Source organism: Battus philenor, unplaced genomic scaffold (genome assembly GCF_028537555.1).
Source record: "Battus philenor isolate CCGP_79_NKW_IND1 unplaced genomic scaffold, ilBatPhil1.0.hap1 SCAF_12, whole genome shotgun sequence".
Lineage (NCBI taxonomy): Eukaryota > Metazoa > Arthropoda > Insecta > Lepidoptera > Papilionidae > Battus > Battus philenor.
In genome coordinates, this window is record NW_027181674.1 from 12884446 (window position 1) to 12903226 (window position 18781).

The window sequence follows — 18781 nt, forward strand, 5'->3', positions numbered from 1 at the left end:
TCAGCTAACTTTGTTAATAACATTCCAGGCATAAAAATCTTCCAATTCCCCACTCCTACAGGCAGAGTCAAAGCATGCATATTCATAAAGGACGGAACGCGGTGTCCTAATCCTTTAGGACTGACACAGTACTCGACAGGCAACTTAGCGGTCGTGAGACTCGATTGCGGACCAACAAAACTCTACGTCGCGTCAGCTTACGTCGAACCAGGCCAAGACGACTTAGGGACACTGGACCGCTTAGACTTCTTTCTCGGCAGTATCGGAGAATCTCGTTGCGTCATTGGGGGCGACTTTAATGGATGGCATCCCATATGGGGCAGCGCGAGAGCGAACGCTCGCGGACACATGATTACTGACATTGCACACGGACACGACTTCTTCTTTTGCAACGTAAACGATATCCCAACGTTTGAAAGCACCGCTCACGGACGGCCGCGGTCCTCTATAATCGACTTAACATTGGCTTCGGCATCGACTATAGACGATATTAGTGACTGGAGAGTCAATCTAGAAGCATGCCCAATCTCACAACATAACGCTATAGACTTCTCGATTAGTACACGCCACGACATAACCTCCCAAACGGGAAACATCACGTCCACATTCAAATATAAAAGCGAAAAAGCTAACTGGGCAAGTTTCAAGACTGAACTCCACACTATCATGACGAACTCTAACTTACTAGACACAAAAATAGTCGATTTGAACGCGGGCGACTTAGACGTCTTTATAGACCAAATCACTGACACCATACACGCGGCGTGTAAAGTTTCTATGCCATCCAGGGGTGCTGGGACGCGCTCCAAACCTCCTTGGTGGACAACAGACCTGGAGCGACTTAAATCTGAAGTAATTCATCTACACCGCCGATTACATGCCGCTAAACGACACCACGCGCCTTCAGACACGATATTCGACCGATTATGCGAGGATCTAATCTTTAAGCGCACTGAATACGCTCGAAAGCTTAGAGAGACTTCGACGGCCGATTTCCGCACATTCTGCAACCGACAAGATAAGGAGAATGTATGGTCAGTGACTAATCGCCTCCTTAAACACTCGACTCGGCGACAACCTCCTACCACTTTAAAGATAGACACAGGGCACACACATGACGCCCAACAAAGCGCTACAGCTCTCTTAAATCATTTCTATCCCGACGATTCTCCAGACTTTTCAGCCCGACACAGGCATCTTCGCCGTCACAGACAGGATACCTCTGAGGCCCCTGACGAACCTCCTTTCGCAGTGGAAGAGGTACTGGAGCTACTAAAACTTATGAATGCAAAAAAGGCACCAGGTATGGATGGCCTCACTTCAGACATATGCACACAATTTACACAGGCTTACCCACAGCTAATAACAGATTTATTAAATAGATGTTTAAAATTGCATCACTTTCCCCGACAGTGGAAGCAGGCATATGTCAAGATCATACCGAAGCCTGGTAAATCTGATTACAGTACCCTCGATTCTCACAGACCAATTGGCCTCATCCCTGTTTTCGGGAAGCTGTTAGAAAAGCTCCTGATCAAAAGGGTGACTTTTGTAGCCACGGTCGCAGGCAAGCTCAACGGTCACCAATTTGGTTTCAAGGAGCAAACCAACACAACCATGGCGATCTCCTCGGCTCTCGATGTCGTTCGCTCGGCCAAACGAGCTAGAGAGGCCGTCATCGCCGTCTCCCTTGACATCAAGGCAGCATTTAACAACGCCTGGTGGCTAGCTCTATTCGAGGGCCTCAGGCGGATCGGTTGCCCTCGAAACATTTTTTCAATTTTTGAAAACTATGTTCAAGACAGAGAAGTGGTTTTAGATTACGCCGGAGAACGAGTCACTAAGAAGCTAACTAAGGGCTGCGTTCAGGGTTCGGCATGTGGCCCAATTATGTGGAACATTATCCTAGACGAGCTTCTCGAAATAGACCTGCCTGATGGGTGCCATTTACAAGCGTTCGCCGACGACGTCTTGCTCATTACACACCACATTCGCGCTGAAGACCTCCAAGATTTAACCAACTCCGCGCTTGGTAAAATTATTGAGTGGGGTGAAAGTGTTAAACTGACCTTCGGCCCCGAAAAAACACAAGTTATTGCATTCACACCCACAGCCAAAAAATGCTCAATAAGAATGGGCCAATACTGCCTTCCGTTTATACACGAGTTCAAACTTCTGGGAGTCATCATTGACGAGAAATTACTCTTTAATAAACATGTTCAGCACACTATCAAAAAAGCCTCGCGCATATTTAATAGACTTAGTCTTTTCTGTAGACCAACATGGGGGGCACATCCCGAGAACATCCAGACAATCTACATCAGTATCATTGAGCCAATTATGACATATGCTGCTGGTATATGGGGGCAAGCGGCTCTAAAAAAAGGGATAATAAGGCGCTTGTTAAGTATGCAACGAGGCTTTGCCATCAGGATCACACGGGCGTTCAAGACCATATCCACCACAGCCGCTCTAGCACTTGCAGAACTCACCCCACTCGACCTCAAAGTGCGGGAGGTACAGGCACTGGAACTCACAAAACTCACCGGCGCCTCTCATCTTTTACCTTCTGATACAGCTCTAGAACGCCCTACACCACCACACAAATTATTGCACCCCGCTACCAGAGTATCCATTTCTGTCCTTTCCCCCTCTAGAGGTCGTAATTACACAGCACCCCATCCCCATGCTTTGAATATTTACACTGATGGGAGCAAGCTGGAGGACTCCTCCGTAGGAGCGGCATTCGTTGCTTTCATGGAAGGCCGCCAGACTGCTTCCAAAAAATACAAACTTCACTCGTTTTGCTCGGTCTTTCAAGCTGAGCTTCTCGCCATTTCGAAAGCCTGCTCGTGGGCCTGTTCAACATACCCGAACACATACACAATTATTCACACGGACTCACAATCTTCCATCGCCGCGCTGCAGAATAGAAGCAACACCCACCCCATCGTCACACAAATTCACAATCAGATACACGCACGCGCGCCAGCTACATTACACTTTACATGGGTCAAAAGCCACACAGGCGTCGTCGGTAACGAGGAAGCCGACTTGGCAGCAAAGAGCGCTGCCGCAATGCACTCTCCACCGGCTTATGTCTACTTCCCAATGAGTTTCGTGAAGAGCGCAATCCGTGCGGAACACAACCGCATTTGGCAGGCTAGATACGAGAGCTCGGCACAGGGTCGACATACCATAGGACTCCTTTCGAAACTCACCGACATAAACAAACTGCGAAAACTCATCAAGACATCCTTCCATCTGACACAACTACTAAGCGGGCACGGGTACTGCAAGCAGTACCTGCACCGTTTTAAAATAATCGATAATGAGACTTGCTCATGTGACGACTCCACAGTACAGACTTTTGATCACTTACTCAGACACTGCTCCCGATTCGCATCCAAAAGACATATCCACGTGACCTTATGTGAAAACCTTAATATATCTCCGTTCAGCTTACCGGACCTTCTCAAGAAAAAATCTACAGCAGAATCTTTTGATGAGTTGGCCCGGCACATTGTCTTAAATCTCAAGGCATTTAACGGTCTGTAGCGCTTGGGCAGCGACTTAAATAAAATAATATAGCAACTAATATATAATTGTGTATTCAAAATTGTATTGTTAATATGTATAAATTTTAGCTGTATTTATCCATAAGTGAAAATTGTGTAAAAAAAAAAAAAAATTGTAATAATAATATAAAACACTGTCGTGCCTCGCAGCTGGGAGAAGAAAGATCCGTATCAAATAGCGGCAACCCTCTCCCAACTGTCTGCGTTTAGTTAAAGCGAAAGATAAATACTGTAAAAAAAAACACCAGCGATACAAATTAGAATTAATAAAAAAAAAAAAAAAAAAAAAAAAAAAAAAAGCTAGTGTGCATTTATCGACTTATATGATAATCACGACAATGGTATATTACTGACAACCCCTGTAAGAAAGTTCATATAAATGAGATCATCAGTCGTCGATGAAACTATAAGAGAACCTTGAAGTCACAGCGAATCCTGTTTCCAGGGCATCTGGAGCGAAATGCAGCGGGGGTTCCCCGCACCGAGAGCGTCGACGACGAGAGGAGGAGCCTTGCAGTAGCAATGGCTTCACGGCAGCACTGCTCCGAGCCGCCCCTCCGCCTCCGCCCGCCCTGCTGCGGCGCCTCGGCGTCAAGGAGCCCACCGGAGTGGGAAAGGTCAGTTGCTTTAAATATCTACACTACCAATGAATATTCTCATAAATATCCTAGTACTTACATCTGCGAGAAGTTTTTTTTTTTTATTTACGTTAGGTTATAATGGTAAAGTTCACTTTTAATCTATTTAAATTAATGAAGAAATCTAGGCACTAACTTAAGTTCAACAATATAGATCTCCTGAATATTAATATCACGTTAAAGAACTATTTTTATAAGTTACAAAATTACAAGGGTGCAATTAAGAGTCACTAACTACAGTAGTTTAACTAACTAGCGTCTACTCTCGTCTATTGATAGCGTGAGTCAAACGCCGCCTACCGCCATCTATCGTCGCTATCCAAAGTTACAGAATTCCGAAACATTTTTTAACTAACATTTAAACATTACACTATGATTCTAAATATTATACATTTGCATCAGAGTTCCCCAAACTTTTTTGTGTCGTAGACCCCTTGCCATGTTTTTCTGTGTTGGGTAGACCCCCTACTTACCTGATATTGATTTCCTGTAAATATCTAACTGTAGTGAAATTTAGTATATGTTCAAAATGTATTGCGACCACAAAGCGAATACCAACATCCTACAACTAACACAATTTTATAAACATGTATAATAATTTTTTCACTTCATAGGTACTTTTATACATAATGTAAATGTTTGGATATTAAAAGATAGTATGATGTAAGTAAATAGGTATTATACTATTAATGTGTGTGTTGAGATCCACTATCGTGGACCCCCATTTTCCTTTCATGGACCCCCAAATATTATTTCGCCGGCGTAGACAGACCCCTTGCAGGTTGTCATCGACCCCTAGGGGTCGATATAGACCACTTTGGGAATCACTGATTTACATATTAAAATATATATTAACGATTATGAACTTAACTGTATATTAATTTCTTCAACTATTAGATATAATCCAATTTAAATTTTTGATAAAATTATAAGACTTTCAAAAGAAATTCGTGCTGCGTAAAAATTTCGCTTAATTGCTAATTATAAATTTTTTATTATTCCCGACAATTAGATGAGACCAACGTTGATCCTAACTCAATAAAGGAGTGGCAGCAGCTAATGATATAAAACTCGTGGACCATCGCCGACTATAATTTGATTAGTGACGAACTCACAAAATGCCGACTAAGCCATCTCGGAGGATCGTGGAGGGAATTATCTATGAGACAAATAATTCCCTTAAATAAAACGTTACTAGCCACTGTTACTATCTAGTGCTTTAATAATATTAATCTTATTTTGTCTGCTTGTAATTTGTTCAACACAGTGTTTGAATTTGTAACATAAAAATATTGTACCTATTGTAAATATAAATATAATCAAGTTGAAGTTAAAGTGAGCATATCACGCAATATATGGTCACTGGGACCTCAAGGTTTGATCACGGATTGGCAAACGCAGCGTGGGTTGTCCATCCATCCATCCAACCATCAGAAAATGCTGGATGTAGGAGGAGGTTCATGACAGCTGGGAGGATGATGATAATTATACTTAATACGTGATGTGGAGTTGTCAGACGTCATATCTTTGACCTTTATTGATGATACAAGTTATAGGTTCTTCTATCACTTCTCCCAACGTTAAGATCATGCCAAGGTGAGGTTTTCTCGAGCTATTTCGAATTGTAAGTTCGAATGTAGTTCATGCAATAGCTAAACCAAGAGATCCGGAAGTCTTTGCGTGGTACTATATGTGATCTTGCCAAAGCAATCTAAAAGCTTGACGGCTTCCCAATACGGAGTATTATTTATTGTATTTGAAGTTCCTTATCGAGCCTTTTAGTTGCTGTAGACATAGGATCAAACATTTTGAAAGTAGATAGAATTATGATAATATATAGCCGACTTAATACTACATGATTTGATGATCTAGCCTATGAGTATTATAATTTAATATAAAGAAACATAGCCAACAAAACATGAAATCTAAATAAAAATAACAAGTTGTCAAATATCTCCCTTCCGCTTTTTTGCTCTTTTTTCAATGCTTTATAAAAAGTGTTACAGTGATCGGATTTAGTTCAAATATGCGCCGTTTTGTTCGATAATCTGTTTCCATCTAGACGGCAACTTCATAATACCTCCCTCGTAGAAGCCCCCCTCCTTATTTGCGAAGAACTCGGACAGCCACTTTTCACAAACCTCTTTTGAGTTCAACTTTACACCACCAAGGGCGTTCGCCATGGACAGGAACAGGTGGTAATCACTTGGCGCTATGTCCGGGCTATATGGTGGATGTGATAAAACCTCCCATCCGAGCTCCCGTAGCTTCTGACGAGTCATCAACGAAGTGTGTGGTCTGGCGTTGTCCTGGTGGAACACTACACCCTTCCTGTTGGCCAATCTGGACGCTTCTGGTCGATCGCCTGCTTCAAGCGGTCCAGTTGTTCGCAGTAGATGGTAGAATTAAGCGTCTGGCCATATGGGAGCAGCTCATAGTGGATGATTCCCTTCCAATCCCACCAAACACACAGCAAAACCTTCCTGGCCGTCAATCCCGGCTTGGCCACTGTTTGGGACGATTCATCGGCCTTCGACCACGACTGTTTTCGCTTGATATTGTCGTATGTGATCCATTTTTCGTCGCCAGTCACCATTCGCTTCAAGAATGGGTCGAGTTCGTTCCGTTTCAGCAGCATATCGCAGGCGTTGATTCGGTCCAGAAGGTTTTTTTGCGTCAAATCAAGCGGCACCCAAACATCAAGCTTTTTTTTGTATCCAGCCTTCTGCAGATGGTTTAAAATGGTTTGGTGACTAACGCCCATCTCCTGGGCGATGTCACGAGAAGCCACATGCCGGTCTAACTCGATGTAGTCCATGATTTGATCGGTATTTGTCGTCACAGGTCTTCCGCTGGCTGGCTTATCCATGGTGTCGTTTTCGCCGGCTCTGAATCGTCGAAACCATTCCTCCGCGGTTCGAAGTGATAGAGTACCATCCCCCAAAACACCATTAATCTCACGGAACGTTTCTCTAGCGGATTTGCCTTTAACGAAGGAAAACTTTAAAATAGCGCGAATTTCGGCGTTAGTGAACTCCATGTTTACACGTCTATAACTGTTGAACGCAATATCCAAAATAATCATGCATAGCGCCGTTTTGTAGGTTATATCAAGACCTTTCAAATTATGTATAGTATTGCCAGATACGAGCTCTGTAGCGCTTTGTACATAGCCGCGAAATTCAAAAGACAAAAAGGCGGAAGGGAGATATTTGACAACCTTTTATTATTCTTTCAAATTTCATACAATAAAAATTTTGGAAAATATCACAACTACACTTATCTAACCCAGAAGTTTTCTATTTACTGTGAATTTTTTTACTCATATTTATTTTATTATTATATATTCATACTACTGATTCATATAACAGCATTGTTAAGCTTCGCGATTTTTTCGATGCTTAATATGCAAAATGAAAAAAAAAATTCAGCTGTTGGACGTTTATTGTTGGATATAGGCCGCCTATGTATCGCAGCGACCTTAGCTAGGTCATTCGTCCATCTTGTATGTGGACGATGCTATGCGAAAATAAAAAATGCAATAAACAAAGATATAAGGACAAAAATAAAGACCATAATTGCGTAGTTTATTGCGAATCTGCGCAAACAAGAGATTGATATCGGCGAACGACGCCGCGTGCGCTCATTAGTGTGAGATCATCAGTTGTCTTATTAAACGCAACCAATTAGCGGAGCGGCTAAGCGCCTGCCCTTAAATCATTGACTCGACCGTGACTCGACTTCGTCTCAGTTCGAAGGACCGCTAAAGTTGTGGGCACACCGAGGGTGAAATAAAAATTAATTCAATATTAATGTTATTATTTTTTCGCTACTTTACGAGGAACAAATATTACTAAATTTTGTACAAAATCAATGATAAGTAGGTGTGTATTGTAGGAATATTTGAAGTGGAATTATTGACTTTGATTGAAATTAAAGGCACGTGATGTTCATGATTTTGAAATGTAAAATCTTGCTCTATTACCAAGTTTCCGGTATCTGAATAAGTTATAATTAATCTACTCATTTTTATTGTAACATTATACGTAGTACTGGTACCATTTTAAGTAGTAATATAATTTAAGTTATCGTAGACTGTGCAAATATGTATCCTCAAGTTCTTTTGACATATCACCCATAACGAGGACTCAATGGAACATTTCGTGGTGAGAAGGCAAAGCGGAAGGCAAGCGGTCTCATTTTCGCTCTCCTACAAGAGAGACAGACAAGATCATTTTTTATATGGCCCCCATTATTGAAGGCCTTTCGTTCTCCCGTCATCGTGCAACAAAGTGCACCGCCTGCCAGCCCGCTGATAAATGCGTATACGGCAAACAATGCGAATTACACAACTGCCACCGTCAAATCACTCAACACATGTTTCACCCCTCCACGGGGCTTCTTCAGGAGTTATGTTACACCGATTAGTGCCAAACAGAGATCTCATAATAACTGGAATTAAAAACAAAGTAAATGAATGCTCTAATTCCGCCAAAGGCAATCGCAGTATAATATTATGGTACGCAGGGGACGCTGCTGTCCATTCTCTGAAAACTTGTTCATGAACAGTGGCAATCCTATATAATAAAATATAATATGAGATTGTATTTCCGAGAATCGAACTCGCGACTTAACATTGTAAGTAAGTCAGTAGTTTTAAAGATTGAAGCCATAAACACTGAACTTTTATTCTTGCGACAAAATTCATATTTTTTCCATTAAAAACATCTACAAATTATTACAAAACTTATAAAAAAGATGAACGTAATCGGTAAAGCCGTTTTACATGAATTAGGAATAATAAAGTTCTTGTACATAAGAAGGAAAATCTATATCGACACAAACCCTAGTGTAAACGCGTCCTTAGTAAGTTTCTTTAAAGGGCCATTTCAAGAGTTTTTGTCGAGCGTTCGCGCTTTCATGGAATTCACAAATTGGAAGAACAAATTTACTTTAAGTCGAACAACACAAACTCTTTAAGTTTCCTCCAGATTTAATCATGTTTATTTTCTTCATTATTATTTTCCCGCCGCCCTAAAGACGTTTGTAATGACCACTTAAAAATAATAAACGTCAAGAAAGAAAACATTCTTAATTCAAATATTCAAATAATAATAATATTTGTTTTCATTTTTATATTAACAAGGATATTAATTATTTCATCTGATCATTTTTACAGACAAATCTATAACATTTTTTTGTTGTTTACTTAATTTTATTTTAAATAAATTCACTTTGAAGTTAAAATTACAACTTCTTTAAGTTTTCTTTGATATAAGTGGTCATATTTGACGAACTAAACGGTATGAATCACAAAATTCTCGGGCATATATGCACAAAACTGTTTGAATTAAGAACAAAGAAAAGATAACAAAGCATTATTGAAGTATTTCACAGTAAGTTTATTTTAATAAGTGCGTAATAACACTGCGGCTTTAATGGTATTCTGCTAACTTTATTTACTTATGACAATTGAGGATGTAAAACTAAATATATTATGATTATTTAAAATTTGAACAAAGAAATTGTAAAAATCATAACGGAAATGTTTCTGTGAGTTTATTTTAATATGAACGAAACAACACTACGACTTCGAAGGTATTCTACGAACTTATACGGCCTAAGTAGGCATGTCAAATAAAATATTACACGAATCACAAAATACATAAGGTCGATACACACATTTATTTGAGAACAAAGAAACAATAATAAATCATAATAGAAATGTTTCACTGTGACTTAATTTCAAAATAAGCAAATTAATGTTGCGTGTTAGGATTCTCCGATCTAAGCGGGCGTGTAAAAAGAGATACATTATGAATCAAGAAGTACTAAGGTGCACATAAAAACAATTGAAAGGAGAACAAAGAAATGATAACAAGAATGTTTCATTGTGACTTAATTTTAAAATAAGCACATTAATGTTGCGTGTTAAGATTCTCCGATCTAAGCGGGTGTGTAAAAAGAGATACATTATTAGAAGTATTAAGGTACACATTCAAAACAATTGAAAGGAGAACAAAGAAATGATAACAAGAATGTTTCATTGTGACTTAATTTTAAAATAACAAAATTAATGTTGCATGTTAGGATTCTCCGATCTAAGCGGGCGTGTAAAAAGAGATACATCATAAGAAGTACTAAAGTACACATTAAAAACAATTGAAAGGAGAACAAAGAAATGATAACAAGCCATAATTGAAATGTTTCACGTTGAGTTTATTTTAATATGAGCGTATTAACACTGCGACTGCGAGGGGTCTCCGAGATCCGACGGTGCAACGCTCGGACGTGCTTCGACGTCGCACCGCTAATGTCATAAGGCGGTCGACTAACGAGACACGCTGCGAGAATCATAACTACAATAGCTCAAGCAATAGACTGCTAAACATTTCATTGTACAAAAGACTCAACTCATATTGAAAAATTTTTCAACAAGAACTTTGTTTTTTTAAATCTAACTTAAACAAAGTGTTTATATAAAAGTTAAACATACTAGAATGAATAAAAATGGACATATACGAAAAATTTACATCTGATCACATATCCTGGATTTTAAAGATCAATAAATTTTTTGCAAAGTAATTACGACAGTTATTATGTACAAAAGGTTTCAAACCTTTATCTTTAGCTTCAAATAGAATATATATTTATCGGTACATGATTGGGTCCGAAAACTAGGTATTTTAATATATTTTTTACGATCACGTGGGTAAACATACATATCTCTTGGAAATAAATGCCATTACTTTTTAATTCTATTATTATTGACAACATATTTACTAGCTTTTCAACTTTCTATATTTTTTGGTTCAGGTTGTGATTTTATGATTCACTTGAAATGTTTTAACCTCTAGGTGGAAGGTAACATATTTTAAAAAGCTCCCAGGATCTTTCAAACAAGCCATTGTGTGTCTTCGATACATTAACATTTCTCAGGCAGCATCTCCTGCTTTATAAAGTTGCAATAAAGATTTTTAACAGCTTATGTATTTATAAGTTACACAAGCTGTTCAGAAGTAAAATATGATATTTTTTTGCCAAAAATGACAGCAATGCAGCAAATTAATGCATAATGTTACGATTTTGCTAAAATAAAATTAAAATCAACGAGATCTTATGTTCATACCAGAGTTGAGGTATCGAAGGAGGATTAGAATAAAATTGTGATAAAAGGCAGACAAGAAGAGCGAAAGAAAATGAGAAATAGAAGACGAGAATTAAACATAAGAAAACACTGAAAATTTTAATAAATTGAAAAATAAAATCCCTGTCCCTTCATGATATGATTATGATAGGAGGGAATGAAAGGTTTCCAATAACAGGGGTCAAAAAGAAAAGAAAAAAATTACAAACCTGTTTTTGTGCAAATAAGCTAATGACAGAAATATCTGTATAATAAATACAATAGACTGTATGTTTTTACATGGTAAAAATAACGTCGCGAGCGAAGGGTTAAAGTTTGCGTCTGATTTATATCAAAGTGTACACGATTTCATGCTTTAACAGGCTATAAAAGTCTAAAAACATTCACGCTCATTACACCGCGTCCCTTCTCGTTCATTTGGTTATTTACGCGGAGGCAATTACCGCGGCGTCGGCGGGGTTAACTCGACGAAAGACGCACTAACAAGGCCCACGTGTGGCTCGTCTGAGATTTCTCCTATTATTAGCGCCCACACTGTATAATCCTTTTTTTTTTCGCATGACACTCGCTTTATTCTGTACTCGCAATTGGAACCCTTTGGGCGTTTTAATTACGACCCACCCCTACTAGGTTAGGATATACGTTCTCTCGTGTCAACAGCATAGAAATAAACACGAATGAGCACGGTTTGTGTTATGACGTTAGTGATGATCTTCAATAGCGTAAAATAACTTTTACGTTTAATGTAATTACAAAAATATCTATTGTAAAAGATATTTTTTATTGTACCTAAATACGGGAAAGAAAAATGAACAATATAAAATACTACTAATGGTTTTTTCGCAAACGGCGATTTGTTCCATACAACCATTGAATGGATTTATATTTCAAATAACAATTGCAAGGACAGTTATCAAATGATAAATCAGGTTGGAAATCTAATGAACAAAAATAATGAAATACTATTATGTATATATTAATTTAACAGCTAAGCTGTATGTCGTTACTACACATATTTGCGATACATAAAGAGAACATAGGTTTTTATAATGTAATTGAAGAAAAATCATAGATTATTTTGATGTTTTGAAAAACAACTTTTTTAAGCTTTTACTTCGAAATATATATCAAATACTTTAAAAATAAAAATTTCTTTATATTTCAGAGTAAAAAGTATTTAGAAAATATTTCTGTACATTTCAGCAATAGTTTAAGCCTCACAATGCAAAAAGCCTGCAAACATTGGCTAGCAGGCGAAATTTGCAATTCAAGAAACGTATGTTCCAGATAAAGTAAACCTGCCGACGTGCGGTGCGACAAAAACCAAACAAACAGAGACCACGTACTGCGATATCGAAATCCGACGGATTATAGCCTGTAAACGAATCCAAATGCTTTTAAAACCTTATCGGCGAATGGTGCTTAAAAAGTCTCCAGTTGCTCTCAACCTTTTTACTCGTTGCTTCTGGATGAAATATTTATATTAACACTATGATAATAAAAAGGAAACAAAAACTTAACCGTGCTAGTACCAGGGCCATAGCTTAAGGCTGACAACTCGTGTTTTAGGAGACTTTTTGCAATGTATTGGCGTTCACCTTCACCAAAGAGATGCCTCTCCTAACCAGACGAAATTTTAAATGCTACTTTGGAAGGCTCTTCCATAAATCAGATGACTTTTGCTCTTAACTTAAATCCTTGTGCCAGTTACAGAGATTACGCTGTTATAACTCTCTCTCCTACATCCACGTAGATTTTTAGAATTCACTATTATAACTACTGATATAGAAGATAGACAATACAGTTGGAGATCGAAATAGAAGAGAGGAAGAGTAGGAAATATCCCCTTTGGCGACGACAAACGACGGCTTACGTTCCTGAAACTTAGGAAAGAGAATGTCCAGATTGTAATAGAGAAAAATAAAACAAAGCAGTAAGGTCCGGGTCAAAATTAATAAAATGTGAAATAGCTATAGTATTAAATATATTATATATTTAAAAAAAAATAAGGATGTAATCAAAAAAACAAATAGGAGGTATAATCCCAAGACAATAATTAGTTTATACTGTGATATAAAAGTAAACTTAGTGTGTTATTTTAGGAACGAAAGGGAAGCAAGAAAGGCGATGTTTTTAAGAAGACTAGTAAGCGTGAAATATATGAGATATTGTGAATAAAAATAGAGGATTGTATGACTGAAATTATGACAGAACAAATGAGTAAAATAAATGTAGGAAGAAGGAAAAGAGGTTAGCGAGTAAAAGAGCAAAAAGTACTACAACTTTAAGTGAAATAACAATTGTTGCATTGCAAGTCAGCTGTCAGTCGGCATCTCTACTTGGTTAGTCCGTACCTTTACTCGAGTATTCGAGAAGCCGACACCTTATATCTTCGCGTGTGTGCGCCACGGCCGTGCGTTATCTACTATGAATTTATGTACGCTTATTTGCGTTGGCTAAGTAATAATACTCGTATATTTCAGTTGTGTGGTTTTGTGACTGTATTACTTAAGGAAAATTAAGTTCTTATAAAGTTACATTACTATAGGATATTTCCGAGAGAGACCTTTGTCCACCAGTGGACGTCTTGCTGCTGAAATGATGACGGTAATCAATATTAAACGTCTCAATGTTTTTAAATAAAGCAATAAATCCGATTTAGAAGATGCGGTCGCCATTATCTAAGGGATTCTGTAATTTTTAATATTATTTTTTTTAATTAAAACTCATCATATATTTCTTTGTACTTGTCTGTCAATCCGTATTAGACTAACGTTCCTAAAAATGTGCAGAACGATTGCAGAAAACGTGATAAAAAGAAACAAGAATTGAGCAAAATTAAAAAGTTGTAAATAAAAGTGTAAAAATAGGTAAATAAATATATAAGTAAATGAAATAAGTATATATATACAAAATTGATGAAAAATGTAATATAGATTAAAAACAAAGAAATCGTAATAGTTAAGGCATGAGGAGAAGAAACAATGGTATCGAGTAATAGGGAAAATGGATATGAAAGGGAAAGATAGAAGAATTGTAGATAGGAAGAAATAAAGGAATGAAAGATTATAGGAGGAACGATAGAAGAGCGCGAAAATAAAATGATTACATGAAAAAATTATTAAATAAAAACGAAGTACCTGTCTCATTATTGATAGGGGTACTAAAGGTTCTCGGACGCAATTAAAAAAAAATCTATTTGAGACTAAAGTTGATTTGTTCATTGTCCTCTATCGCGTTTATGGCGCTCCTTAGCAGGAGATACTTCATCCTTTTAGATGACTATTATTCGCTCTATATATTTATTCTCTGCTACTTTTAACTCCTTAAAAGTTCTGTTCTTCGTGGGTCTCTGTTCTGGTAATAAACCATAGCGCGTTTAAATGCTTCTAAGGATACCATTTCGCAGCCTTTGATTGCTCAACCTTCAACCTAAACAATAATGTTCTACCACTTCCCCACGATTGTGCGCCATAAATCATATAACAAAAAATTAACAACAATTTTGTCTCTTGTATCATTAAATACTTAAATAATACGCCAATAAAGATCTGTATGAGTTATAACTAATGATTAAACTATTTAGAACATACAGTATTTTATATTTTTTTATTCTAAATCTGGACAAAATTAAAAGATTATTACTAGTATTTTACTCTTTTTAAAATAACTCAATTTGAAGTGTTTTTTTTTATTCTATGTCAACTCTGATAGCATAAATATAACATAGTTAACTCTTTATTTATAATTATAAATGAATTTAAAATTATGTATATAGATATAATACATATATATATAAATTTGGACATATAAAGCAAATATATAACAAAGTGACGAATCAAGCATATTGTCTGATCGAATATAAATTATTTTAATAATAATACCATGAATGTAATAAATTATTGGACTTGTCCTGTTTAAATGAGTACAACCAACCGTCAAATATCTATAAATATCTTCACGCCATCTTCAAATGCTTCGAATTCGAAAGCGATTCCCGATCTGAACACGCCCTTAAATCTCATGGCTTGTGTCAAAACAATCTCAATCTTGTTATTAAGCCCTAATGCTATTTGGAGGCTTCGAAGGGTCTCAGAGGACATCGAACGTGTGGCTACCCTGTACGATTTCAAGCGACGCGGGATTTATTGATTCCGACAATTAGGTATATCTTTTACTCAATTTAGTATCCTTTTCATTTTTATCTATCCTACAAAATGTTTTTTTACGTAACTTCTAACAAACTCTTATTTTAGGACAGAGAATGCAATTGGGATGCTTTGGCTAAAAAATATTATATTATACATTTAGTTAATAACACATAAACATTTATTTAAAAATATATTTTTAGCTGCTTACTCAATGCTGTTTTTTTTCCAAAATCTTTCTGTTACAATTATCTATTATCTAGAATTAGATTATTAATATATATTTTTTTTAAATTATCTTTGTTAAATAGATACCAATTTCTTTCCCAGCCTACTTAAATAAAATCGCATCTAAAACCAATTCCTGTATAAAAATAGCTCTTGTTTTTACACATTTGTAGTTACTTTGTACGAAAAAGAAAATTATGTGTCATTGAAAATAGATGAAGCTACTTTGACTATTTGCCCATCAATTTGTATCGACCAATGAAATCTATGTCCTTTACCCGTGAGATTAAACTTCTTATTGATAAGACCCTTTTCGTGTTTGGTGCAAGTGAAGATATTAAAGCGTTTTCCATTAAATATTCAATAACAGCGACATGTGTGAATATTTTTCTAATTTTAACAAATCTTGTTGGTTTGTTTGTAATTGGTAATGAGACATAGTAAGTCTTTTAACACTAATCATACCAACACTTACTGGGCACTTATTTCTACCATAGCGGGTCAAATGACTCGATTTTACATTTTGTACTTGAATGTATGAAATATAGTTATTAGGAATTTTATTTAGATATTTAAATTTATTATAGTTAAACAAAATAGTATATTGACCATTTTTATTATAAATGCAACAATTAACTGAGTTAAAAATGAGTTATTCAACCCGTTATAGTATTTTTAGTTTTAAAGAAAAAAACTCGTCTACATATATTAACAATTTCATAAATGTACTATCTAGAAATAACTTGCATTAAATAGTCTTTATTAACCATAGAAAACACAGCGTTCTCTAACTCTTTTTTGATCAGACCTCAATAAAAGCGCGATATCAGACCAGTCCAATTCGGTAAAATTAATAAATTTATACCACATTTTATGTAGCAAGGCTCAGGGGCTCTCTTGTATGTCTCGGATCTGGCTGTAACGTATTATTTTTATCTCTTCGATCGCTTGGGCTGTCTCTTCTTAAAGACCTTACACAAGGGTCCCTTAAAGGGGATAAGAGTTTGGGTAGACAGAACCAAACTTCAGGTTGACTTTGCTTAGATAAATTGTTTTAAATCTTTACTTTATATACATACCAAGTTGTTAAAGAAATGTGAAAAAATAAGGATCGAGTAAGTCTTACTCTTCTGCTCGGTGTCTAGATTCAAACGCCTCATTGTATAGAGAATTACTGGTTATAGGTACTAAAGATTTAAAGAGATGAAAGTATAGCTCATTTGTTAGTAAAAATATAGCTTTTACACCCATTTCTACTCACCCTATAAAAGTGATGAACCTGAAATTAATGTAATATATATTTTTTTATTATAATGCGAAAGTAATATAACTTCCGGCAATACATAATATATATAGACAGGTAGTTAATAATAATTAATTTCAATACATAGTTATCTTGGACACTTTTCCTTAATATATTTTTTATTACAAAATCATTGTTTTTATATAAAGTATACCTTACTGTAATTGACAGCACATGAACTATACACTCACCCCTTTAAACTTGTTCATCTTTAATCTATTACTCAGTAAATTTCAGTTTTGTTACAAATCGCTAAAGTGTACACCTTGCACCACACGTACCTTCTTCAAGTATACATGATTTATATAGAAGAGGGATTGGCATCGACGCTGACCAGAGACCCACTTTTTCCTTTTCTTTGATGTGCACGTGATGCGAAGGAAACATTTCAATTTCGGAGATGTTTTGCTCAACAAAATGATTTTCCCTTATAATCATGTTATATTCGTTGATGCTTTTATGTGAATGTGTGTTTATACACAAATATTTATAGTTGTTTATTGTTTAAAGCTTCAACAAACAAATGGAAAATAATTACAGATGTATCTAATATTAAATGTGATATTTTAGACAGTAGGTATTTGTATGTAAAATACGTAGATTTAATTATTCTTAATTGTTATTAATTTTGTCTTTTGTTTTCCGACTGGAATGAATACTCCAATGGTAGCCATTTATTGAAACTAGGCGATGGTTTAATAATTAAAGCCTCTAGTGTTTTCTATACATCGATTTGCAACATTATAGACACATGCACTGGAAAATAACTTCGCGTCATAATGACGTTAAAGTTCCGGAAACACGTTTTGTAATTCCAGATTCTATTATATTATAGTTTGAATAATTGTCATTTAGGCTAACTTAGAAAACAAAGAAAAGGTTTAATAACATCGCAAACTATTTTTTCTAATATTTGGCGCCTTTTTTACAGTTACAATACTTTTTTTCTTTTAATGACACGAATTAGGCTTCAATCAGCTTAACTTAAGATATAGTTTACTAATAGTTGTCCATCTATAATTAGATGCATTTAAATAAATTATGCATTAACATAAAGTTATAATTTAATAAACGAACATTTAAATGACAATAATCCTTGTCCATGAAGACGCAGCACTTTGATTTCATTTAGGATATATCTAATAAAGTGTTTATATATAAATCTGTATTATTAAACTATATGTGTACTAGATGTGTTGTTCTGGAGTTTCTTCTTGCTTCTTCTCCGCATGTATAACACAATGTGAAGTAGAGTGTAATCAAAAACAATAAAGTTTTTAAAAAAAGTTGAAGATCAATAAGAGTTCCAATGTTGAACAAATGAATTTTATATTTATCTGTACCTAATTCATCATTATCATCATTAATTGAACAAAACATTTTTACTTAATATTTTTTATTGAATTAATATTTCTCTCAACAACCGACCCATCTTTACATTTATATAGACAAACTACAACACTAATTGCCCATTGTAACGCCCTTAATTGTAACATTAATTTTAATTTGTCATGAAATAAACCCATTCGGACCCAAACAACGGTTATTATAATAAAATTAACCGCGGAACTAATATTGTTCAGGTGTTTACATGTTCGCGATACAAACATACTGATATCATACAAAAAATGGCACTGACATACGAAGGGTTAAATGGCCAATAAATTTATCAATGATAGAAAAGACGATAGAGTGAATACATTAGAATAATATTTATTTATATATATATCTCGGCCTGT

General features: G+C 35.9%; 1 protein-coding gene across 1 annotated transcript in view; it reads left to right on the forward strand.

Moving 5' to 3' along the window:
• LOC137932780 (kinesin-like protein CG14535) overlaps window positions 1–18781 on the forward strand; it is a 326319-nt gene that overhangs the window by 238288 nt on the left and 69250 nt on the right. Inside the window, exon 2 of the mRNA XM_068776453.1 lies at window positions 4024–4195. Coding sequence (XP_068632554.1) covers window positions 4024–4195 — 172 coding nt within the window. The remainder of the gene's footprint in view (window positions 1–4023; window positions 4196–18781) is intronic.